The following is a 25488-nucleotide window of genomic DNA, read 5'->3' on the forward strand; positions in this document are numbered from 1 at the left end:
GGAGAATTTCCCTGAAGTGACTAATGTACCATAAATAGACAATGTGAGCACATCCATCACCTCTCATCAAGACAGAAAAGGAAGGAGTGAAACAAGGGAAATGCCACACTTAGCTTTTAGCTGCTCACTTCACACTTCACATGGATCACTCATCTTTATGCAGAATGCAAGCAGATCATATGTTCTTTCATTGGGGGGAGAACAATTTGTTTTCTGCTCTGATCACTTATGTTTGTTAAAGATTTTTGGTTTAACTTTTAAGGTGGAGGAACTAGAGAGATGGCTCAATGGGCTAGAATGTATGCTTTGTTGGAGGAGGCCCAGGTTTGAATCCCAGTGCTGCATGATCCCCTAAACCCCACTGGATATGGCCCCCAAACCTAGTAAATAACATTGAGAAGCAAAAGATTTCTAAGGCAATTAATTTAGCACACAAAGTCTATATTATACTAATTTGTTTGAAGAGTATGAATCTTTTTCTCCATTCTTTATTTCTTTCCTTCTCTCCCTTTCCTTTTATAACTAATAGTTTGTAGTCAAACTCTGTTGAAGTCTGTCTTTTTACTATCTCTTCAGAGCCATCTTTCAAAGAAGGTAATACACCAGGTCCATGTCAGGGATGAGAACCCCAGGGTCCACACCCCTTCACACAGACATTCCCAAGGTGGGACCGTTGAATTGGAACCAGTGTCCTTGCTCCCTGCTGCAGTGACCATCACTCACACATTGTGTCTGAAGTGACATGTCCACATTCAGTAGACTGTCTCAGATTTGCTCCAGGTTTTCTGCTTACGATCTGGACCCACCCAAACATGGGGAGTACAGGAAGTGCTCTCTGGTCAGTTCAGTGCCGCTCACGCCCTTGACAGCACCTCAGTCCTGTGCCCAGACTTTTGGCTCCTCTGCCACCAAGGAAGTAAGGTCATGCCTGTCACAGGGCCTCTGAGTTGCAGACAGTAGGACTCCTGGCTCTTTCTCAGTGCATGCAGACAGCACAAGGGATCAAACTCATGTGCTGAGTTCCCCCCAGAGCACGGGAGCTGGTTTTAAAAAAATTTTGTTGCACTCAGAGCTCAGTTTTTTTAGAGAATAATATATGGAAAGGCAAGAGATGTCTGTGCTTAATTTACTTTGCAGCCTCTGACCTCATGGAACAGTGTTTTCTCCTCACTGACATGCTTGCTCCTTGAGACTGGGCCATTATTTCCTGTGTCTGGGGTGGCAGGGAGGGGGGCGGTGGGGGAGGAGAGGAGTCCTTTATTCTGGAATGATACAAAGGAGTGAGTGACCGACAGTCCAGGTATGAGAGTGATTGCTCCAGTTCTCCCCTTTCCCCTTCACCTCATAATCACCCCCAGCCTTACTCCCAGTGCTGGCATTGCCGACAGCCCTCCCAAGCCTTTCATCTGCAGAGAGCTTGCAGCTGGACAACTACTGCATACAAGCGCGGAAGCCGGCTCTGAAGAAGCCCCTGAGATCTGCACCATGTAGTTGTCCTCTGTGACAAAGGATGGGAGTGTCCGTTTACAAGAGCATGTGAAGCTGTAACTCTTAGGGGGCTTCATTAGTCCATGCTAAGACCGGGTGGCATTTGGTTATAACTATACCTTGAGGGAATATCTACAGATTAGGAGCAAGACAATTTCTCTCTCTCTCTCTCTCTCTCTCTCTCTCTCTCTCTCTCTCTCTCTCTCTCTCTCTCTCTCTCCCTCCCTCCCTCCCTCTTTCTCTCTCCCCCCCTTTCTTATGCATACATTTTCTCTCATTCCACTTTCTTTATCTCTCCTCTCTTCTCTCTCTCTCTCTCTTTCTCTCTCTCTCTCTCTCTCTCTCCCACACAGACTTTCCCCACCTCCCCTCCACACCCACACCCCTGCACCCCCTGCTGACACATGCACACAAATCCCTTCTGCCCAGTTTGACCAAGACCACGCTGTCCAGGAGGACGTGCTGAAATGATGAATGAGCAGGACACGAAGGCAGCGACTGCCCAGAGCAACAGCTGTCTCATACCATCTACTGACTAATTAGATCAATGAGGCAGAGTGGGGTCCCTGCCAGTGAGGATGTAGGGAGAGGAAGTGCTAATATAATCTTGCTTGAATCAGGTTGTCAGACTCCCCTTTCCGCTGTTCTGACGGTGCCTCTGGCCTTCAAGGTCCCACAGCCCGAGCTCTGCCTTTGGGAGTGAGATGCTGATGGTCCCTTTGATGGAGAGCTGGGGAGGGCTGCATGTTAACCCCTGCAGCCCAGAGCAGCTAGGAGAGGAAGAGTGGAAGGAGATATTGTGGGGGAACTAACACTGCTTGCCACGAAAGCAAGAACTACTGGCAAGAAGTCCAAGGGACTTTCATGATCACTAGTGGCACCTCCTAAGCACTTTAATTACAAAGGATTAAGCAGGAAGTAGAGTGGTGGACTAAAGGAATAATGACACGGAGGAAGTGAAGCAGAAAAACCCAATTTCCTTCCTTGAAGTGGAAAAATATTCATTTATTGAAATGAATTGCAAAGGAAAGAATGGAGTGTGGCATTTCCCCAGCCCTGAGTTCAGCGGGTTTAAAGAGCCGGGTGTCTTGTTGGCCAGACAGCACAGCCATGCCCAGGGTCTGCGCAGAAATTGCTCTGCAGGGTGGAACCTCATTAGGATGCAGGACCATTCCTCCTGGACAAATGACTCACTAATTCAGCCCCTTCTCCCTGCCTCTCTTGATAGGTCCTTGCGTGGCTGAGCTCATATTTTACATTCAGCACCTCTAGTTACCCAGAAATTGCATGTGAAAATGGTGAAATGGAAAGGCAGTGGGCCATGTGACTCCATCAGTTCTGCCTGGCACTGTATCCTCCGTGACTCGAACCATTCAGAGGCTGGGCTGGGGGGTAGAAATCCCCCCAGAGATTCATAAGTCCCTACCAAAAGTTGCAGTTTGGGTTTTTGTGTTGCTTGTTTGTTTTTCAATTTTTAATTTTGTATGGAATCACCATGAGATACACACAACAAAGTTGTTCATGATTGAGTTTCAGTCATACAATGTTCCAACATCCCTCCCTTCACCAGTGTACATTTCCCACCGCCAATGCCCCCGGTTTCTCCCCTGCCACCCACCATCCTCCTAGCCAGCCTCTATAGCAGGCACTTTTCTTTTTTTCTTTCTCCAAAAGTTATGGTTTGAATCTGTGCTCTTAGCACAGCTGCGACCTAACGTGCCTAATCTGTAGGAGTAAGTGAAATGAAGGTAAGATTTAAGAGATTCACAGCAGACAAGAAAAGTGCCAGAATGGAATGCAGACAAAAGTGGTGGTTTTAGTCAAACAGCCAAAGACCATGGACCTTAAGGTCTTCTTTGTGAGGGGGGCGGAGGGAGAGTTGAGGAGTAGGTAGGCTGCAACAGACTGGCAATGCTCAGGGGTAACTCCTGGTTCTACATTCTCATGAGTATTCCTGGAGGTACTTGGCGGGGGGCATTTAGGATGCCAGGGATTGAGCCTAGGTTGGCTGTGTGCAAGGCAAGCATCCTACCCACTGTACTATCTTTCCAGCCCCTGTGGTCTTGACAGCATTTTACTAAAGCCCTATACCTTATGCCAAGCTCTACCTGCAGTGACAGCCCCACCAACTGTATCCTGTTTGTCATTGAACTCTGGGTACCCAGAGTTCAGGCAAAGTGTTCTGAATCCTTATTGTTAAGTGGAAACTGGAAAACTATAGAATCTGCAAGGGCAGGGAGGAGGGGAGAGTGAACAGGAGTCAGGCCCCACAATACTCCGTGCCTCTCTCGTCAATTCCTTTCATTCTTACAACAGGCGCCTGAGATGGTGTTGCTGTTTCCACTGTACAGGTGAGGAAACAGGCTCTGAGAAGATCCACTGTGGATGGGAGATAGCCCAGTGGAACACGTGCTGGACAAACTCAGTCTCTTACAACCTTATACCCAGAGGTGCAGTGATCTAGGGCAGGCTCTGTAGAGGTTCAGTAATATCTGTTTTGTCCTCTGTGCAACCTGGAGAAATACATAGCAGTCTGTTGAAGCACATGGTGAGATCTTGTGTGAATAGCACCGGCCAGAGTACAGTACTCAGCCCTCCCCAAGAGGCACTGTCAGAGGACCCTCTCACTGTGGGTCCTGAGCAAGAAGCCCTCCCGATCTCCTGCTCTCTCCTCTGTGACTCCCAAACAAAATACTTTGCTTTGCCAGTGGGGTAGGAGGGTCCTTAAGAAGTGCTCAGGAGACCTGGGACCATTCTCAGTGAGCCACAGCACAGCTTTGTGGTCCCAATGTTTAGTTTGGGCCTGACCATGAGGCAATGGCCAGGCCCAGCAACTCTGGGGTCACCAGGGTCACATCCCTTGTGCTTGGCAGAGTGGGGTGGTGACTCTGTGGTTCCAGGGATCAAACCTAGGACCTCACACATGCATGACGTGCAATTCCACCTTCTGACCTATATTTCCGGTACTCCTCCTACACACACAATGCTCAAAAATAAGAAATAAGCAGAGCAGGAGCATGGCAGACATCTGATGGGCCACAAACCCGAGGAATTCTTTACATTTCAGCCTCGAACACTAGAAATGAGTTCTCAGGCCTCAGCAGGCAGACGGAGCTAGACACAACATAGACAATCCTCTGGACATTTTTGTATGTTTGAAATATTTATAGTTTTACAACCCCTCTACTGCAAATTGCATGCCTGAGATTTCATCAGGCCTGATCATTGACTAGAGGAAAAGAGCAAGGCCAAGAGGAGTTTAAAATAATCTTTCTGAAATTGCCACGTTATACTCTGAAAAATGATCTGGATCCATCTCTCCTGTTATACCACAGATCAAACAGGGGTTACACCCCCAAGGCCAGGTACTGAAGTAGGTGCTTAATACGTTTGCCCTGAACAGGCAGCCTGGCAGTGGAACCAGCCAGAGAAAGCACTGTTCTTTTCCCCACGACTTGCCCTTCCAGAGCTCTGTATGACTTTAACTTGGCGTTTACTCTCCTTAGGACTCCAGGCGGGCGGGCCATTTTCCTAAGCACCACACTCAGTCTTTGTGGCAGTGCTGGGTTGGTTGTGAGCACTGGAAACATCCATGTTTCATTAAGAGGAGGCAGGTTAAAGGCCTGCTGCCTCCTGTTTCCCACCAAGATGCGCTTTCATCCCCTGAAATGACAACTTCTGCGCACACACTTAATGGGATCCCAAATAATATGTTTCAAACAAATCTTTTATCACAGCTGCCCCTTGGACCACATTTCAAATGCCAGCCATTAAAAACAGGCCATTTCACAGGCCTTTAATGATGACACTAATAACTGTGGATTTTTGTCTCCAAGAATCCTGATGAGCAGAGGCAAGGAGTAAATTATGGGGCTAACTTTTATGTCCGTGGTTTATTGATCTGTGAGTTTCCAGGGAACTGAACCAGCCCCAAAAGCTTGGCAGTCCAGATTACCTCTTCATCTATGTAATTGGGCCATGAGGGTACAGTTAATTTTCAATTTATATTAATAGCAAGACAAAGAACATGATGTGCTATTTCTGTAATAAAATAATGGACATATCAAAATATTCTACCAGGTAATTATAAATAAATCAGTTTCCCCATGATTCATTAAGGGAGGTTGCTAATTCATTGTGCATTTCATCATCGTTTATCTTGAGCGGGCTCCATGCTGCTGCACCTCTGATTATGGAGGATGTTCTCTCACAGAGCATCCAGCTCGCTTAACTTTTAATCTGTATGGTTTTCTGCCCTCTGTTTCCTCACAGGTGAAAGTCATGCTTCGCATTTGTTCTACCTTGGCTCGTGATACCTCAGAATCCAGTTCTTTCTTAAAGGTGGACCCACGGAAGAAGCAAATCACCTTGTATGACCCTCTGACGTGTGGAGGTCAAAATGCATTCCAAAAGAGAGGCAGCCAAGTCCCTCCCAAGATGTTCGCCTTTGACGCGGTTTTTCCACAAGATGCATCTCAGGTGGGTATAAGCCCCCTCAGGCTCAGGAAGTGTTGATTCATCTCAAGAAAGTTCTGTTGCATCATTGTGTACCAAAAATGTCTTCTTCCAGGATATTTTAATATAGCAGTTTCCCTAGCTTTGTAACCCCTTTTCTACACCACTCTGAGTTCCATTTAATAGTTTAGTCCTTTTGAATTACTGGAGTCATGCCTTGGGCAGCACCATTGTGGTAGAATTTTTGTTTGTTTGTCTGTCTGTGGCCACACCTATTGCTGCTCAGGGATTACTCTTGGCTCTGTGTTTAGGGATCACTCCTGAAAGGGTTGGGGGTACCATATGTGGTGTCGGGGATTGAACTGGGGTCAGCTGCATGCAAGGCAAGCACTCTACCCACACACTATCTGTCCAGCCCCTTTGTTAGATTTTAACAGAATAACACTCTCAGGAGAAAGAAGAGAAATCCATTAGTGACTAGCATACAGTAACAGAAAGAGAGACAATAGTTTGAAGTTCCAGGAACAACTGCATCAAGGTGTTGGGACCCCATTTCTGCCTGGGCTTCTGAGTAGGTGTGTGAGAAGCAGGAGACATCTTCAAGCAGCTGAATTTAACCCTAGGCAGGCTCCTAGGCCCTCTGAATGCGCACTGAACTTGCGAGCAGCTCTGTAGTTGGAATGAAGGACTGTTGTGCTAGGCAAAGAAACTGAGCTGCCCTGTAGCTGAGGTAGTGGAGTAGACGGGAAGAGAAAAGGTGTAGGTGTTATTGCTAAGCTATGGCTGCATCATAAACAACTCTAAAATTTAGTAGCTTTTAATAAATTCTTTGGTTGCACAGAATTATTGAGAATGAATTTTTGGGTCAGCTGAGCAGCTGTGGCCCACATTTAACCCACGTGGTCTTACAATGACCTTGGGCACAACACCTGCCTCTCACGCTTCGTTAGGCTAGCTTGGACTTGCACTCCTGGTGGTAGCAAGGACCTAAATACACAGGCACCAAGGTCTCAGCTTAGAATAGGTGTTTTGTCAATTCTAAGCCAAAACAATCTCTTCTTCTGTGTTCAAGCTAGGGGGAAGAGGTATCACCTCTTGACTGAAGTGATTGCAAAGTCTTATTGAAAAAGGCAGAAACACAGAAAAGGGTGGGAAATTGTGGCAATTTTTAAATCTATGATGTGCATAATTGATGGTTACTTGAGTGCCCCAAGTTCCAAAATTTCCGAGCCAAGGCTCAGATATCTTTTAGAACATTTACTTGTACCATAAGGCAATATTGGAAACATCTACGAGCCAATTTTTAGGTACACAGTGACTTTGCCTGAATTTTGACATTAGTCACCTTACCCTTCCTGATAAATGTCCAGTATGACCCAGGATTTGTACAGAACTGCATTTGGTAGGGTAACCAGTGGCCTCTAGTAGAACCTTAGGACGAGGGTGCCAATGAGATGGCTATTGTTGCAGCTTCTCTTTATATCCTCTGAGTTTACAAAACAGAACTACTCACACAGGCCCGCCTATGACACATATATTGTGTTATAGGCTCCATTTATTAAGCAGGGTGTATGGTTTTCCCCAAAGAGTTGTACCAGGGAAAGACAAAATACTTTACAAATGACTTCTATGGTTTCACTCTCTCTTACATTTTTCATGTGTTGTACCACCCTGTGCGCTTGCTAATCGAAACCTGACATTGGTCTAATAAATGGCTAGCAAGTAATTTAATTAATGCAGTTAAACCTTTTCAGGAACAAATCTCTCCAAGTTGTAAGAATTCCAAAGCAAACCCTAAATTAAGCATGGACTATTAATGAGTTTTAGATTTATTCCAAGAATAGGAGCCATTTTATCACTAGTCTTAGCTTACACATCACACTTGGTGCCAGCGCTTACTATGCATAGTATTATTATTGTTCTTATTTCAGAATGGTTTACTTTGAATTTCTAATATCACAGTCCTGTTTTTTTTTTTTTTGCAAAGTTGCAGCTTTCGAGGTTTCCTGTGTCCATTTGACTTTCCTTAGAAAGCAGGGATAGGAAAGAAAAGTGTGTTCTGTTTTCACAGGACAGATGGGGAAACAGGGACATAGAGCCGAAAGATTCTTATTAACAGTGTCTTTCCTGAGCATATATGTTTCTTGGATCCTTCCCATTTGCCTGTATTCTGCTTGCCTATGACTTATTAGCAACTTGTGTTTGGGCAAGTGATTGCATCACTCTGGGCCTCAATGTCCGTCTTGGTAGAATGAAAGCAGAGCTAAAATGGCCTTTGTTGGGTGCAAAAAAGCACAGTAGAAATGACATTTGCACATGTATGTTCATTGCAGCACTGTTTACAATAGCCAGAATCTGGAAACAATCCAAGTGCCCAAGAACAAATGACTGAGTAAAGAAACTTTGGTACATCTACATAATGGAATATTATGCAGCTGTTAGGAAAGATGAAGTCATGAAATTTGCCTATAAATGGATGGTCATGGAGAACATCATGCTAAGTGAAGTGATCAGAAAGAGAGAGACAGACATAGAAGGACTGCACTCATTTGTGGAATACAAAATATCATAATATGATATCAATACCCAAGGACAGTAGAGACAAGGCCAGGAAGATTGCTCCACAGTTGGAAGTCTGCCTTATGAGCTGGGAGAGAGTGAAGCTGGGATAGAGAAGGGATCACTAAGTCAATGATGATTGAAGGGATCCCTCAGGGTGGGAGATGTGTGCTGAAAGTAGATAAAGTACCAAACATGATGGCCTCTCATTATCTGTATTGCAAACCATAATGCCCATAAGTAGAGAGAAAGTAAGAGGGAAACTGTCTGGCATAGAGGCAGGGATGGGGTGAGACGTGGTGAGGGTAAGGGTAGGGGACATTGGTGGTAGAAAATGTACACTGGTGGAGGGGTGGGTGTTTGATCATTATATGACTGAAACTCAAACATGATAGCTTTGTAAGTGTTGCTACGGTCATTCAGTTAAAAAAAAAAAAGCCTCATTTTGTCATGTGCCATATGATTCATTCCATTGTTACCAGCAAAGTGGTTAGGTGAGAGACAAAATACAGTAAGTGCTCAGTGAAAGGGAGTTGTTAAAAGAGGTGGTGGCTAAATAAATTGTGGTATTTGTTTCTTTTGATTTTCAGTTATTTTATTTAATTTTTTATTGTAGTTTAGATAATAGGACTTCAATAATGATCACATTTATGGTGTTGATATACAAAGCTACTACACTCTCACACACACAACCACACACAAACACACACACCTCCTCCACAATCAAGGTACAAAGTAAAAGGTTGTATGATCCTTTACACCGATCAGTATGAAAGAGGGTTATTTATGTAGTTTTGTTTTGTTTGTGGGCCACACCTGATAGTGCTTAGGGCTTATTCCTGACTCTGCATTCAGGGATCACGCCTAGCAGGCTCAGAGAACCATATATGGCGCTGGGGATTGAACCCCAGTAGTGACTTGCAAGGCAGAACCCTGCCCACTGTACTCTCTTTTTGGTAAACTTGCTTTTATTTGATCTCTAAAGACATCAGTTTCCCGAAGCTAAGCAATGATCCAAACAGTCCTCTGCCTTCTGTCCTTTGAAATCATCCTTAATACTTCATGAGGCCCTGCACGTGTGGATGGTCCCCACCAACTGCCCACTCTGAGACACATATGACTGGGCCAGGCTTTGGGCCTCTGTTTTGGTTCGTTTGAACACAAGAGCACAGATTGGAAAGCATCTGGAGAGCAGAAATATATTACAGTTCTGGAGGTTAGAATGTTCTAGATCAAGGCTCCATTAGACATGGAGTTTGGTGAGGACCCTTCCCAATTGCTGAATTGTCCTTTGGGAAAATGGGTGAGAAAGGTCTTTGAGGATGCTTTTATAACCTCACTCGAAAGACTCCTCCTGCCTAATGACCTAATATTCTCCCACCCACCCTATCTTTTACTACCATCACACTGGACATTAGATTTCAGCATATGAATTTGGAAGGAGTTCTGGGGCTTGTGGGTTGGGAAACTAAATGTTTTGAGCACAGGGTATGTACTGGGAAAGGCTGCTTGATTCTCTAGGTCCAAAGGGAAAGGCAGCAGGGAACCACTGGGGAGCATTGTCAGCTTCTGACAGACAAGCCCAGATTCCTGACTACATTCTTCTCCGTGGCTCCCGGGGAAGATTTCGGTGGGGTGAGACCTGTGCTCTGTGAACTTTTCTATATCATCTTTGTCTTTGCGTGGGGGATTGGTGTTGGCAGGGGTTCCCATACACACACTGCATTCTCCTTGAGGACCTTCATCCAGTAGTTTCTTTCATGGATGACTGAAGGCTGGTTCCCAGCCCCCTCTCCCACCTTGCAACTTTATTTCCCAAGAAGGCAGTGCATTTAGCAATAATGTCTGCAGAGGTCCTGTTTACAATGGTCAAAATCTGGAAAAAACCCAAGTGCCGAAGAACAGATGACTGGTTAAAGATGCTCTGGTACATCTACACTGTGGAATATTATGCAGCTATTAAAAAGATGAAATTATGAAATTTGAATATAAGTGGATCAACATGGAGAGTATCATGTTAACTGAAATGAGTCAGAAAGAGAGGTACAGACATAGAAAGATTGCACTCATCTTGGAATATAAAGTAACAAAATAGAAAACTAACACCCAAAAATGGTAGAGATAAGGTCCAGGAGGCTTGCCCACATTTTGGAAGCTGGCCTTACATGCTGGGGGAAAAGGAAGCTCAGATAGAGAAGGGAACACCAAGTAAAGGGTGTCGGGAGGACCTGCTTGGGCTGGGAGATATGAGCCAAAAGTAGACTATAGACTGAACATGATGGCCACTCAATACCTCTATCGCAAACCACAACACCCAAAAGGAGAGAGAGAACAAAAGAGAATGCCCTGCCACAGAGGCGGGGTGGGGTGGGGTGGTGGGATGGGAGTGGTGGGAGGGCTCTTGGGATCATTGGTGGAGTGTGAGCACTGGTGGGGGGATGGGTACTCGATCATTGTATGACAGAAATGCAAACACGAAAATTTGTAAGTCTGTAACTACCTCATGGTGATTCACTGATAAATTTTTTTAAAACGTGTCTGAAGAGGTCCTCTGACAAATTCCATGAAGACTCTGCTGTCAACCCCACTGTCTCAGGGGTTAGCACCTGGTTCCCACTGACTAGATCCTGGGATGAGAGATTGGATAGGGGGAAGTGTGGCAGCTCTTGTGGTCCCCATGGCAGCACCATCTTCTTCGCCCAGGGGGAGCCCTGCAGAGTTACTGAGTCGGCCCTGGGAACAGTGGGCAATTGTTGGGAGTGTGGTTTTTCAATTTCAGTTTGGAAGAGAAAATTGATTTCCAAATACTTAGGTTCATTGTGTGGCTGCACCCTGGAACTGAATAACTACATTCGTCGCCAAGGCTGCGGTTCTCAGCGTCCCACTGGGACGAGCGTTGCTGCAGTGGCCCAGAGAGCCAGTGTTTGTGGAGTCTTTGAATGCTTCCACCAGGTCTGACTCCGGCACTGAAGCAGAAATGAAGGCGGCAGCACACAGCAAATGATTTTGCCTTGCTGCCACAGCAAAAGACTCAGATGCTAAGCAGAGAATGAATTCTTAGCTCTCCAAGCCAGTCCACACAATTTACTGAGCTCCTGTTGTTTGCAGGGCACTCCATTATTGGGTGTTAATGGAGACATTCAAAAAGTCACTTAGCACCTGGTCCCTGTCTCAGAATTTAATAATCAAGCTGGAGATGAGACACACACCAGCCTGGAAAGGACACCCTCTACAGAATACCCACTCTGAACAAATGGTGATTGAGACTGAGTAGGCTCCAGACTTAGAGAAAAAAGGCTCCTTTTACAAAGAGGAGGATGCAAGGTTGAGAAAAAGGAAGGAAGCTGGGGGAGAAAGCACACATGTCTCACCAATTTCCTGGTTCTAGTTAAGACTGTGTTTCTCAAGGTTTCCCTAATAAGCCGGGCCATTTTCTAAGATGTGTGTGCATATGTGTATGAGTATACACGTGTGTGTGAATGCACATGTGTGTGTGTTGTGGTGTAAAGGATATAGTTAGCAGAGAGTATATAAGTGTGTCTTGTCCAGGAGGTCAGAAGGGCTCCTCAGGGAAGAGCATGAGGTCCACTGGGCACCCGTGTCCCCATTCCAGCATTCTCTTCTCTTACCTGCAGAGCCAGCAGGTGAAATGGAGCAGAGGGCGACTCGCAGTGACCGTATGGCATCACAGGCTTTTGAGAGCTGGGTCACACCAAAGTGTTCTGAGCTCCTCCAGAACTATTTGACGCTGAGCGCCTGGGGATGGGATGCTGGTGGGAAGGCAGACTCCTGTCTCTGTTGATATGGTTCACTCACCGCTCATGTCTTTTCTCCTGTCCGCCAGGCCGAAGTGTGTGCTGGAACTGTGGCAGAGGTAATCCAGTCTGTGGTCAACGGGGCAGATGGCTGTGTGTTCTGCTTTGGACATGCCAAACTGGGTCAGTGAGCCCTAACATTTTCTTCACTACTCTTTGGAGTCTCTATCACCCTCTTCTTTCTTTTCCATGGTCCCACAGTGCTCAGATCAGAGGAAGGCTGATTCCCCGAGGTGTTGAGCTGAATAATCCCCAAAACCATTTCTACTTTGAAAATGGAGGAGTTCTTCCTCAGCAGATAGTCGAGGAAGAAATGAATGGAGTAATAAATAGGGCAGTTCCTACCTCGTGCAGGTCACAATTATGCCCTGAATTGGTTAGAAGAAATGTACATTTCTTCACAGGGGCTGGTGGGAAGCAGTAGGGCCTCCCACCCTCCCTCAAGAGTTTTCAGATTGGTGGATGGAGCCAACATAAAATCCATCAGAGCAGCCTTCAAGCAAAGTCTTCACACAAGTTGGGGCCTGTCTGGCAGAGTGATCTGGCAGTTCCTTGCTTTTCAAAAGCACTTGCCAAGAATATTCCTGTGCTGAGCCCTCCAGGAGGCAAAGAAACACCAGACAATGATCTAGTACCTTGATCCTGACATGTGACCTTCTGCTCACCAGCCCTTACTTTACATGCTTGATAAGTTAATCATTTGGCCAAGATTCCAACAGTGGCCCTCGGCCAGGACAGAAATCACATTTCATCCCAAGGCCACTTTTGTATTCTTGTCTCTGATAGAAGCAGTGATCCTGATTTTAATGAAATCTGTTCTGTAGCATGTCGCTTAGAAAGGAGATCAAGTATAACAATGTCCGTATCACCTGTGCGGTGGCAATAGAAAAAAAAAATACCTAATAGTCCTGAAAGTTCTTTGTCTTCCTACTCTATCAAATAGATATCAAATACTCTATCAAATAGTGCACAGATGGGATAACTTTGGGTTCCTCCTCTAGAGAAATTGGAATTTACTCTCATTCTTTAGGTCCTTGCATTCTTTATTCTAGACATTTAATCCGTCATGCTAGGAAATATGTTTTGTTGTTGAAAGCTACGTCCCTCACCTCTTCACCATCTTTCTTCTGTTCCCCTGCACCATTCTCCTGCTCCTTGGCATCTGTGCTGGAACTACAGCGTGAGGTCTGGACACTAAACGGTTTTCCTTTTTCCCTTGCACCCGCAGGGAAATCCTACACCATGATCGGAAAGGATGATTCCATGCAGAACCTCGGCATCATCCCCTGCGCCATCTCTTGGCTCTTCAAGCTCATCAATGAACGAAAAGAAAAGACAGGAGCTCGTTTCTCAGTGCGGATCTCAGCCGTGGAAGTGTGGGGCAAAGAGGAGAACCTGAGGGACCTGCTCTCTGAGGTGGCCACAGGCAGTCTGCAGGACGGCCAGTCTCCGGGCGTGTACCTGTGTGAGGACCCCATCTGTGGCACACAGGTGATTGGTTCTGGGGCTTAGCAAGCTGTCATATGGCTCCTGCCCACCCCGGAGGTTGGGACAGTTTGACCCGTGACTCCCTCCACATGTAAACTGGAAGGCTTACTTGTGTTTACTTTAAAGTGCACAGAAACTTTACAGCTTGCAGCTGCGGGGCCATCTGCTCACCAAACCTAAATATTTGTACCTTGAATCTAATTGACAATAAGCAGGAACCACAATTGTGGTAGCATTGGAGGGAGATTGAATTCGCTTTTTTATGACTATTTTTTTTAAGTACAATCTTTCTTTTGTTTAACAACAAACTGAAATATTTACTGCTCTGCACAAATAGCTACAGTCATTACTGGGGCTGTTTATGGCCCTATAAACTGTGTTTCTGGCACTGGTTTACAGCCGGATTAGTAGTGTTGTAGGAAAAACTAATAACCACTTTCTAATTAGAACCATGATATAATTGCTAGAACTATGGAAGCCAAAAGAAGCTCCAGCTCACCTTTTCAGAATGCCGTGCCTGTGAGGAGGATTTTTCCCTTGTTGTTTGGACAATTGCTGCAGGAATGACTCAGGCGCTCCCTTGTTCATATCCATAATAAGCATTCTTGGGCTGGAGAGACAGTGCAGGAGGCAAAGCACGGGCTTTGCATGCGGCTAATGCTAGTTCTATCCTCAGCATTGCACATGGTCCCTGAAGCACCACCAGGAGCGATCCCTGAGCACAGAGCCAGGAGTAAGCCCTGGATACTGCCAGGCATGTTTCAAAGCCCTTTCCCCACCACCACCCCAAAACAGGAATAGTAGAAAAAAACAGAATAAACAATTCTAGTCTCTAGAATCAGGCTTTACTTGATTTATCGGATGCCTCCTTCTTATTTTATCTAATTTTAGGGTTGGGAGGCATACTGCAAGTGCTCAGGAACTGTTCCTGACCTGGTACAACCAGGTCATTTGCAGAGGTGCCAGCGAATGAATGCAGTGCCAGGAACTGAGTAAGGGTCAGCCACATGTAAAGACATGATGCCTCCATTTTATTTTATTTTACTTTGCTTTTGTTTGGGGTCCATGCCCAGTGGTGCTTAAGATTTATTCCCGGCTCTGGTGGTAAGCAGGGAAAGGTATGCAGTGCCAGTCAGAAGTCAAACCTGGGCCCAGTGTGTGGTCCACTAAGTGCCTTACCCACTATACTGTCTGTCTCAGGTGCCTTTTTTTGTAAAAAATAAACAGTATCAGTTTCTACCTTGTTTCCAGTAGGATTGTTTTCAGGGGTTAGCAAGCCCTCATGACTTCCCATCTCCTCACACCTAATCTTCTCCTGCTTAACACCCCAGACCTTTGCTTTCCCACTAGGAGTTCTGCAATCCAAACTCCTCATGATTTGCAGAGCCCTGTGTGAACTGGCCCTTGCCTACCTTTCCGACTTTGTCTTCTTCAAACCCCACACTGTCACTCCTCCTAAATTACATAACAGTCGCTCAGGACAGCAGTGACCTGCAACCACCAGGATCTTGTTGAAACTCGGATTCTGGTTCCGTCAGTCTGTGAGCAAGGCCCTGACAATGCACTGAAACCCTCTCGCAGTGACTGCCCATGTGTCCAGACATCACTTCTTTCTCTGAACCTTGAGGATTTTGATAGTCTTTGGCTTCAGACAACCTTCTCGCAGTACAGAATTGTGGGTCAGGTGGAGCTAAGAGAATTGTTAGGATTTGTACTTACCCTGGGGCATAGACTGCAATGAGTGAAAAATGAGTGGAAAATATGAGTTTCTGTTTATTCACAAAATTGGGAGATTCTTTGTTGTTGTTATTTTGTTTAGTTTTGTAAGTTTTGGGCTATACTCTATGGTGCTCAAGACTTATTCTTAGTGGCTCTCAGTGGATCATGTAAGGTACTGGGCTTTAGCACAGGTCAGCTGCATGCAAAACAAGCATCTTATCTGCTAGACTATCTTTCTGGCCTATGAAGTATCTTTTTTTTAAATGTTTTGACTAAGGTTATTAATAGTGAACAAGGGATCTCCATGACTCGGTCATGTCTATATGGCTCTCTTTCATTGGTTTAATGAATCTGCCATGAAATGAGTTTAGAACTAAAGATAAAAGCAGAAACAGGACTGGGGTCATACCTCAAAGACTCTAGCACATACCTAGATTGCTTGAGACCCTGAGTTCTATCTCTGGTACCATATCCTCACTGTGCTCCATTACCCAGGGTGTGCCCTAGTGGCCCTCAGACTGACTTCACTGGGAGTAGCCTCTGGGAGCCCCAACATCGTTGGTGGTATTGGGGTAGTAGAAGTCTATTCCTTCAAAGTAGATATTCTTTAATTGATATTGATAAGGCAGCCAAGTTTCTTTGTAATTTTCATCTTTTACGCTTCTTATTTATAATCATATTAATAGTGTGGCTTTAAATTGCCTTTAATTAAATAGCTAGAAACATTGACAATTGAGTTACAGCTGACTAAGTTGGGGTTTTGTCTTTGTTTTTAACTTCTTTGGGATGCCAGTGTTAGCTAGACTAAAAACTACATTTTGCAACTACCTGTCTTTTCTGCAAAAGTCTAATCTTGGTAATGGAGGTCCGGATATTTCATATTGCTTGAGTGTATGGGTCATCCAGGATGTTGGTTTGCTGGCCTTTGCAGAGACCAGGACTGGCCCTCCATTAATTACTAAGGTACTATCACCCGCTCTTCACTCCAGCTCTATAGAGTCAGTCTAAAAGACCAACAGGGTATAAATATCTTTCATCCCAGCAGGGTGCTCTATATTGATGTTCAGAAATGAATGGATGAAGTTGAGTTTATTGCAGGAGACTCAGGCCTTCTTTGAGCAGGACTTTTGGTCTCCAGAGCTGTGCTCTCGAGCTCCGGGTGGGGGAGGTAAGCCCTTCTCAGGCCATGGTGTCATGCTTAGCTTATGTCTTCCAGCTGCAGAACCAGAGCGAGCTGCGCGCACCCACTGCAGAAAAGGCTGCTTTCTTCCTGGACGCGGCTATCGCCTCCCGCCGAGGCAACCAGCAGGACTGTGACGAGGATGACCACCGCAACTCCCACATGCTCTTCACCTTGCACATCTACCAGTACCGGATGGAGAAAAGTGGGAAAGGGGGAAGTAAGTCAGACTGGCTTTGCCCCCACACTGATTTCCTCCCTGGTCCTCAGACCCTCCACCTGGGGGGCCCCCCACCTCTGTTATCAAAGGCAACCACAACTGCTTTATAAAAGTGTGCAGTTCATTAGGACAGATCCGTAATTCAAGCCAATAGTAGTGTGGGGGCCAAAGTTTCCTACTAAACATCTCAGGGGGGGGTGTGCTGCAGTGAAGGTAATTGATCAACCTTTTGCCATGGGATCCTGTGCAAATGCACTTTGAAGAAATGACTTCTTAATCATATCTTGTATTCCAAAACTCAATGGTGCTCATCATGAAAGAGCATTGTTCACCTACCAGGGAGCAGTTAAGCTCCCTGCCAAGCCAACATATATCCTTAACTTGTGTCCAAGAAAGAAGATCATGTGTTTTGGCTATGGTTTGTTTTGGAGAGGAGATTCCAGCCACACTCAGTGGCACTCAGGACTTACTCCTGGTTTTGTGTTCTGGAATCATTTCTGGAGGTATTTGAGGATGCCATGAATGGAATGTGGGTTGGCTGCATGGGAGGCAAGTATCTTACCTGCTATACTCTCTCTCCGGCCCTGACCACATTTTTTTTAAAAAAATTTTATTAGTACTGTGAGTACAGTTACAGACTCACAAACTTTCATGCTTGCATTTCAGTCATACAATGATTGAGTACCCATCCCTCCACCAGTGGCCATTTTCCACCACCAATGGTCCCAGCATCCCTCCCACCATCCCCACCCCATCCCCCCACCCCACCTCGCCTCTGTGTCAGGGCATTCCCTTTTGCTCTTTCTCTCCTTTTGGGTGTTGTGGTTTGCAATAGCGGTATTAAGTGGCCATCATATTTGGTCTATAGTCAACTTTCAGCCCACATCTACCATCCTGAGCGGGCCCTCCTAACACCCTTTACTTGGTGGTCCCTCATCTATTTGAGCTGCCTTTTCCCCTAGCATGTGAGGCTGGCTTCTAAGCTGTGGAGTAATCCCCCTGGTCCTTATCTCTACTATTCTTGGGTGTTAGTCTCCCATTCTGTTACATTATATTCCACAAATGAGTGCAATCTTTCTATCCTGATCACATTCTTAAAGGAGTCTTTACGTCAAACTGTTGAATAATGTACCAGTTCTGGCTACCTCCTTCCTCAGGAATGTTTGCCCACCAGTGATATTTTCTTGGGAAAAATCCAGACTCAGGACCTGCTCTTTGAGTGAGCAGCAGAGCAAGAACTGCACTGGATGGCTCTACAAGCTCTTCCTTGCTGTTTTCAAAGCCAACATTGACCAAGGTCCAGTCTCCCTGTCCGCCAGTGAGAGTATATGGGGTGCTAAGCAGTTGAGACACTCTGCCTAAGGTTTCAGGTGACCTTCAGTGGGGCATTGACCTCACTGGACTTCTAAATTGGCCACAGCACTGGGCTGGCTGGCAGTGTAACAGCTTCTAAAATCTCTCCACATCCACTTTTGTTGGGCTCTTAAATCACAGGCAACTGGTGATTGTCTGAACGGCCCTTGTTATCAGAAAGCAAATAAAAGTAAGCAAAGCTGTAAGTTCGAGTTTGGAAACTGGTGCTTGAAAATTGTTTTTTTTTTTTTAATGCCAGGGATGCAACCCAGGATATTTCATAGGAGCCGCAGACACATAGCCTATATCATGCCAGCCTTGTGCCTAAAAATGAACTCGTTGAGCCAGGTAGAAGCAATCAACAAACCTAATCTTTAAGCAGAACCTAGAATTAAGGCAGCGAGCTGGATCTGTGGATGGGCTTCCCCATTTTCCCCTAAGACTCTTGATTGCTCAAAGACTGAAAAATTAGTATTCTGAGGAAGATCTGCTTCCCTGAAATGTAAGTTGTCCTCTCCCCAATCCACAGGCCTCTGTTGACCCAGCTTCTGCTAGTGTCTTTACTCCTTGATTGATTTCTTTTTCAATTCCGATTCAGTGAAGTATAGTGTATATTGAGCAATCCCCTTTCATTGTCGCTAGATGAGCCTTGACAATTCTGTACGGTGGGATCACCAGCACCACTATCACGTTACGAAGCTTTGACCCTCCAAGTGCGGTTGGCACACCCCACCTCTGACAATGGCTGGTCTGATTTTTGGCCTAATGGTTTTGCCATTTTGATCCTCTGACATGGTATAAATGGGATCATGTGACCCACATGGCCTTTCGTCTGGTGACTTCTTTTAGTCAGCACAATGCCTTTAAGATTGATCTATGTCATTGCCTGCATCAATTGTTCACTTTTCTGCCTGCTTCTTTCATGTTGGCTATGCCTAGAGTTTTGTTCACTAAGGTTTGTGGCCCTGACTGTCAGCCTGAACTTCTTGGCAGTGTTTGCTGACCCTGAAAGGTTCACACTGTATATACGTAGCAATTCGATTTGAAGTAGCTTCCTCAAAGGAGACAGGATTAAGATAGGATGAGAAGATCCAGACATTTAAAATCTGTTACAGGCTTTTTTTTTAATCGCCCCTACATTTCTCTTAGCAATCTGAGAGTTGATTTTAAATCCTGCTTTCACTGTTTTTTTTTTTCTTTTTCTTTTTTTCCTGAGTAAATGTCTTAGCAGTGGCCATGTGGGATTTTTTTAAATGTTCATTTCATTCTTTCAAGCTGTTGTGATTGTTAAAATGAGAGCATGCTGTTGACTTGTACTTTCAGCAGAGTGACTTCAAAAGATCTGAATCGTAAGCCAAATGACTCCAGAACAACACAACTGAAGAAGAAAAACATACACACATATAAAACACAACCATCTTGGGGCTGGAGCGATAGCACAGCGGGTAGGGCGTTTGCCTTGCATGCGGTAGACCTGGGTTCGATTCCCAGCATCCCATATGGTCCCCTGAGCACCGCCAGGGGTAATTCTTGAGTGCAGAGCCAGGAGTGACCCCTGTGCATCATTGGGTGTGACCCAAAAAGAAAAAAAAAAACACAACCATCTTCTCCTATAGGTTTCAAACCAAGCTACGACTGTTTCAGATTGTCATGATTTTCATCCCTGTAATTCTGTCTCAATTTGGAATCTGAAAGTAAGGACTCTTGAAAACAAATAGTTAATTTCTTCAACTGTAAGAACCTAAAATTCAACTTCCCTTAAACCCATCAGCTAAACCAAAGGCAGTGCTTACTGGTCACTTATTAAATATTTAACATCACACTCATCTCCTTTCTATTTATAAATTGTGAAAGAGAATTGCTTTTAAATAATAAATTCAGGTTAAAGGAAAAGTCAAATACCATTAGGTTTCCAGAACTTCTCTCAGGTACTTTGTGATCTACCAGTAGATGAGAACAAAGGAGTGAGAGTTCGTGTTGATGGGGTGTAGGAGGCCAACCCCGAAGAATCTGGGGATGTCACCTGTCCACAAGAGCCTGAAACTTCTCGTAGGGAGGGGAATGCATTACAGCCTCCTTGCCCATGGCTTGCTTGCCTTCTGTGAATTTATATCTGTTTAAAAGATAATGAGATTTGGAGTGTTATTTAAAATGGAAATTTTGTTTATTTATATATAAGCAATATTCCCTGTGGAACTGGCAGCCAGAAGTCAATTAAGGGGAAGTTTATTAATTAGTCACCCCGCAGGGAAGAGCAGAGCATGCTGCTGTTAACTGGCCATTAGAAGCTTCAGTGACGGAGTCCAAGAGGTGTCTGCTGCAAGAAGCCTGCACACGGTGTGCCGATGGGCTCCTGAATCGCACGCACATATGTTCTGTAAGCACATAGAAGCTCACAGACAAAAAGTTTTAAGCATGTCCAGTAAAAATAGAAAAGAAAACTCTTGGTCTCTGAGACATCACTGTTTCGCAGATAGCACTATATTAAGCTAAAAAAAATATTTCCTTGGTTTGAAGGGTGTTTAAAGAACTGGAGGGTTTGGTAATTCACCCCTTCCCCTCTTGTGGGGCACCCCTGTTCACTGAGTCTAGTCCGTGAAACCTTGAGAATCCCTCTGGAAATTGCATAGATAGTGAGGCCCTAATGGTATCTTTTTTTTTTCTTTTTGGGTCACACCCGGTGATGCTCAGGGGTTACTCCTGGCTCTGCACTCAGGAATTACTCCTGGCAGTGCTCGGGGGACCATATGGGAATCGAACCCGGGTCGGCCACGTGCAAGGCAAATGCCCTACCCACTGTGCTATCACGCCGGCCCCGGAATTATTTCTTAAAAAGAAATCAGAAATCTCAAAAAGCAAACAAATGCCAGGTATAGTTCCAGGAGATAAGGCCATAAGAGAGAAGTTTCACATGTCTTGTTGATTAAGGTGATATGTTAAATCACCTTGTTAGATCACTGAGTGGTGCTGGGGAAAGGTGGGGGCTCAGCTCACACCCCATGATGCTCCACCCAGCTGAAGGTTTGGTGACTCTATTGCATTCTTAGGTGGGCACTGGGGCATGAGGTTCTGAGGATTGACTCAGGGCCTTGTGCATGCCAGGTCATGTGTTCTACAATTGAGCCATTTCCCTAGCCTCATAAAAGGTTAGATAGATAGATAGATAGATAGATAGATAGATAGACTTTTTAGGCAGCACCCTTTTTGAGGTTTATAGGCAACACCCAGTGGTGCTCAGGATTTACTCCTGACTCTGTGCTTAGGGATCACTTCTGGTATGGCTCATAGGACAATATGGGACGCCAGGGATCGAACCTAAGTCAGATGCATACAAGGCAAGTGCCCTGCCCACTGTACTATTGCTCTGGCCATATAATTTGTTTTGTTTTGTTTTGGCCACACCCAGCAGTGCACAGACCTGACTCCTGACTCTCTGCTCAGGGATCACTCCTGGCAGGGATCAGGAAACTGTATGCAGTGCTGGGGATAGAATCCAGGTAGGCTGCATTCAAGACAAGTGCCATACTTGCCATGCTATCTTTTAGGTCCCAAGAAATGTAATATTTTGTATATATTTTATATTATTGTTTTGGTTTTGGTCCACATCAGTGGTGCTCAGGGTTTACTCTTGGTTCTGCAGTGAGGGATCACTCCTGGCAGGTCTCTGAGCACCATATGAGGTGCTGGGAATCAAACCTGGATGATTACGTACAGGGTAAGCACTTGAAGGTAATTTTTAAAAGCATCAGTTTGATAGCTAGTCTTAACTTGCAGATAACTATTGTACAGGGACATGAACGACATTAACTTGGGGTAAAGCTCATGTGGTCATAGTGCACATGCATAACATGTGCAAAAACCAGAGTTCAATCCTTGGCCCTGCTTTATCTGCGCCCCCCCTTCCCGAGCCCCACCTCCACCTACCCTCCTTCCTTCCCCAGCACCACTAGTCTAGTACCATTGGGTTTGACCCCTATTTAAAATAGAATAATATTAGGTCTCTGATTTGTTCATTCACTGTTTTGCCTCTAGAGGAATCTTAGCAGGTGTGTTTGAGCTGAACTGGCTGCACAACATGGTCAAATGTGTGTATACACTCAAACACACCATTGTGTCCTGTACCTGCCTTGGTTTACATTTGACCAAGACCTACTGTTTGTCCTAATTGGTCTTTGTGGTCCATGGAACTCCATAGATGCATTATTTGGGTGGTGGGTGGGGCAAAGAGAGCTAGGAAAGCACATTTCTCCCAAAGGAACCAAAGCTGGGCCTCTGTGTCCCTAACTGCCAATCACTGCGCAGCAGAGGACAGCCACCAGTTAGGAAGCCAGCTGGGCTGCACCAGGCTCTGGTCTTTCCCATGGCCATTAACACACTGACACTGGCACATAACACTGGTGGCTGACATTTATCTGTGACACAATCCAAACTGAAATGTGGTGTCAACATGTGACAACTTTTGTTTTTCAGATTTTCTCATTTGTTTTTAACCTTTGGCTAGGAGATAGTACCCTAGATGGTGCAATTTGGATTTGCTCTAGATAATTCTCATGGCCCTACCCACAGCCATATTTCTGAACCTTCCTTCGAAGCTTCACGCCCAGCTGTAAGGTTCAGAAGGGAACTTTTTCCTATGAAGGAGAAGGCTTACCTGGTGTGCAGAATTTAGCTTCTCTCCTTTTAGCTTTAACAATCTTCCTGTCCCTATTCCTGGGCCTCCCCTTCCCCTTTCTCATAGGACTTTTCTGATCTTCTTTAACTTGGCCCTTCACCCTATTCTGGACTCTCACCCATGACAACCCTATTAGTTGTCCTTTTAGGCTTACAGTGTCAATTTTTTTTCCCACCAAAGGTGGGGTCTACTTCAAGAAAAGAAAATGGAAGGGCATCAATAATTAAAATCTTTGTCTATAGCCTTTCAGATTCTCTCCCTGCATAACATATTTAATTTAATTCCTTTAATTAATGTAGCAGTTGGGGGCTTGTTAAGCTTTAACTCAGTAATTCAGGGATTATCTAATCTCTTTTAGAGGACAGTTATCCAACCTTTTGTCCACTGGGCTAGTGATGTCTGAGCATATCAGAATTGTTTTGATGCATCAGATCAAATGGAACATGTGCTGATTTTCAAGCAATGAATGAAATGATTGGTCATCTAGTTCAGTTATATTTTAGAAAAAGATAATTACTTTTTATGTAAGTAGATGCTGTGGGTCCAGGAAAATCAATGTAAACAACTATGAAACTCTCAAAATTCAATCAGGAATCAGTCGACTAATAAAAAGGTTGTTGTTGCTGTTTTGGGACCACATCCAGTGGTACTCAGGTGTCACTCCTGGCTCTGCACACAGGGATCACTCCTGGTGGTGCTCAGGGGACCCTAAGAAGTGCTGGGGATCAAACCCGAGTGGACTATGTGCAAAGCAACTGCTCTATCTGTTTTATAACTCTTCAGTCCCTACTCAAAAAATTTAATTGAAAAGGGATTATATGAAATGCTACATTCATGCCATAAATATCTATTTGAACATAATAATACATGTGGCAGGTGGGGAGGGAAACTGAGGACTTTGGTAGTGGGAAATGTACTCTGGTCAGGGGACAGGTATTGGAACATTATATGACTGAAACCTAATCATGATAACTTCGTAACAAAGAAATTAAAAAATATGATCATTTCTATACTTTGATTACACTTATTCATCAGTCTTCTGATTTATTTATGACTTTATGAGTTAGCAACAAGTTCTGACTTCCATTAACTTCATGTGTCAATTGTAAGCCTGGGATCCAAACTATGACAATTAGGGCAAAAGCCCAAAAGCAACATGACTGTCAAGGTGAGAGCTACAGTGGGTCGGGCTCTTGCCTTGCACAGTATTGAGCCAGGTTCAATTTCTGGCACCACATACTGTCCCTCGAGCCCACCCAGGAGTGATCCCTCAGTACAGAACTAGTAGTACACCAAGCACGATCAAGTGTGGTCCCCAAACCAACAGTAAATAAACAAATAGAAATGTGACTGTCAAAGATTCAGCATTTTGGGGGGCATGGGAGGAAATCTGGGGTAAGAAGTATAGGATGGGGACACAGGGTGGTGGGAGTGGAAGTGAGACCACTGTACACCTGAAAACCCAATGTAAACAACTATGTAAATGATGCTGTCCCCAAAAATCCGTGGGTTTAGAGAGATAAAAGGGTACTTTCCTTATATGTGGCTGACTAGGTTCAATTTCTGGCACCTCATATTTTCCCCTGGTCCCCCTGCCAGGAATGATCACTGATCATCATCAGTGTGGCTCTAAGCCCCACTCCAAGAAAAGAAAGAACAGAAGTTGAAAAGAAAAGTTCATTTGTATCACATCTTTTAAAAATATTGAGGTTTTTAATCAAAACCTGAACTCCTCTTATAGTTATATTTATTCAGCTTACACATTTTGTTATGTTTTAATTGATTATAAAATTAATTAAATATAAAATAAAAAACCAAATGTAATTAGAATTAAGAAGAAACCAGTGGACCTATTGATAAGTACGCAGCTTTTGTTTTTGGAGCAAAAGTACATAGACAACCAGAGAAGAGCCAGCATTGGCTGCAAGCATCCAGCTGAGCCTGGGCCAGCCTGCTTTGCCAGCGATGGAGAGCACCAATTCACCTGGACAGGTACTCAATGTGGTTCAGATGTCCTTCTCAAACTTTGCTGTACATGAGTGTTACCTGGAGTCCTTTTCAGAAACTCCAAATGCCCATGATAGATGAAATTAGAAAGTCTGGGAATAGGTGGCAGACATTTGTATTTTCTAAAGGATTCCAAGGTGAGTACAATATTCAGCAAAGTTTGAGAAATACAAAGTTGTGCAAAGGTAAACAGAAAGCACTTTACATTCTTTATCTTGGTTTTTATCTTAGGTTTAGTATTGATAATATATGAGATTGTGTGCAATTTATTTTTAACATCTAGAAACCCCATCTAAAGATGTAGCCAATCCCTCGATATAGGATTGTTGTAGGATTTAAGTGACATGAGAATTTCATATTTCCTACCAGGTGCTCAGTAAACATGAGCTGGGTGGGTAACTCAGAAGAAACTGTGGGAAATTCAGTTTGGTCAAAGTCTAGACTTAAAATATATTTATTAGAATGTGAATATTCTAAGGACAACTCAAAGTAGGTTAAATTGTTGTGTTCCTTTATACTTGAGGTTGTGGTC

General features: G+C 44.6%; 1 protein-coding gene across 2 annotated transcripts in view; it reads left to right on the top strand.

Moving 5' to 3' along the window:
- Positions 1–25488, top strand: part of KIF26B (kinesin family member 26B) — a 523722-nt gene that overhangs the window by 407588 nt on the left and 90646 nt on the right. For both annotated transcript variants that reach the window (XM_004605438.2, XM_055147197.1), the window contains 4 exons: positions 5761–5967; positions 12347–12440; positions 13546–13808; positions 16741–16924. In XM_004605438.2, coding sequence (XP_004605495.1) covers positions 5761–5967; positions 12347–12440; positions 13546–13808; positions 16741–16924 — 748 coding nt within the window. The remainder of the gene's footprint in view (positions 1–5760; positions 5968–12346; positions 12441–13545; positions 13809–16740; positions 16925–25488) is intronic.

This window comes from Sorex araneus, chromosome 9 (assembly GCF_027595985.1).
Source record: "Sorex araneus isolate mSorAra2 chromosome 9, mSorAra2.pri, whole genome shotgun sequence".
NCBI lineage: Eukaryota > Metazoa > Chordata > Mammalia > Eulipotyphla > Soricidae > Sorex > Sorex araneus.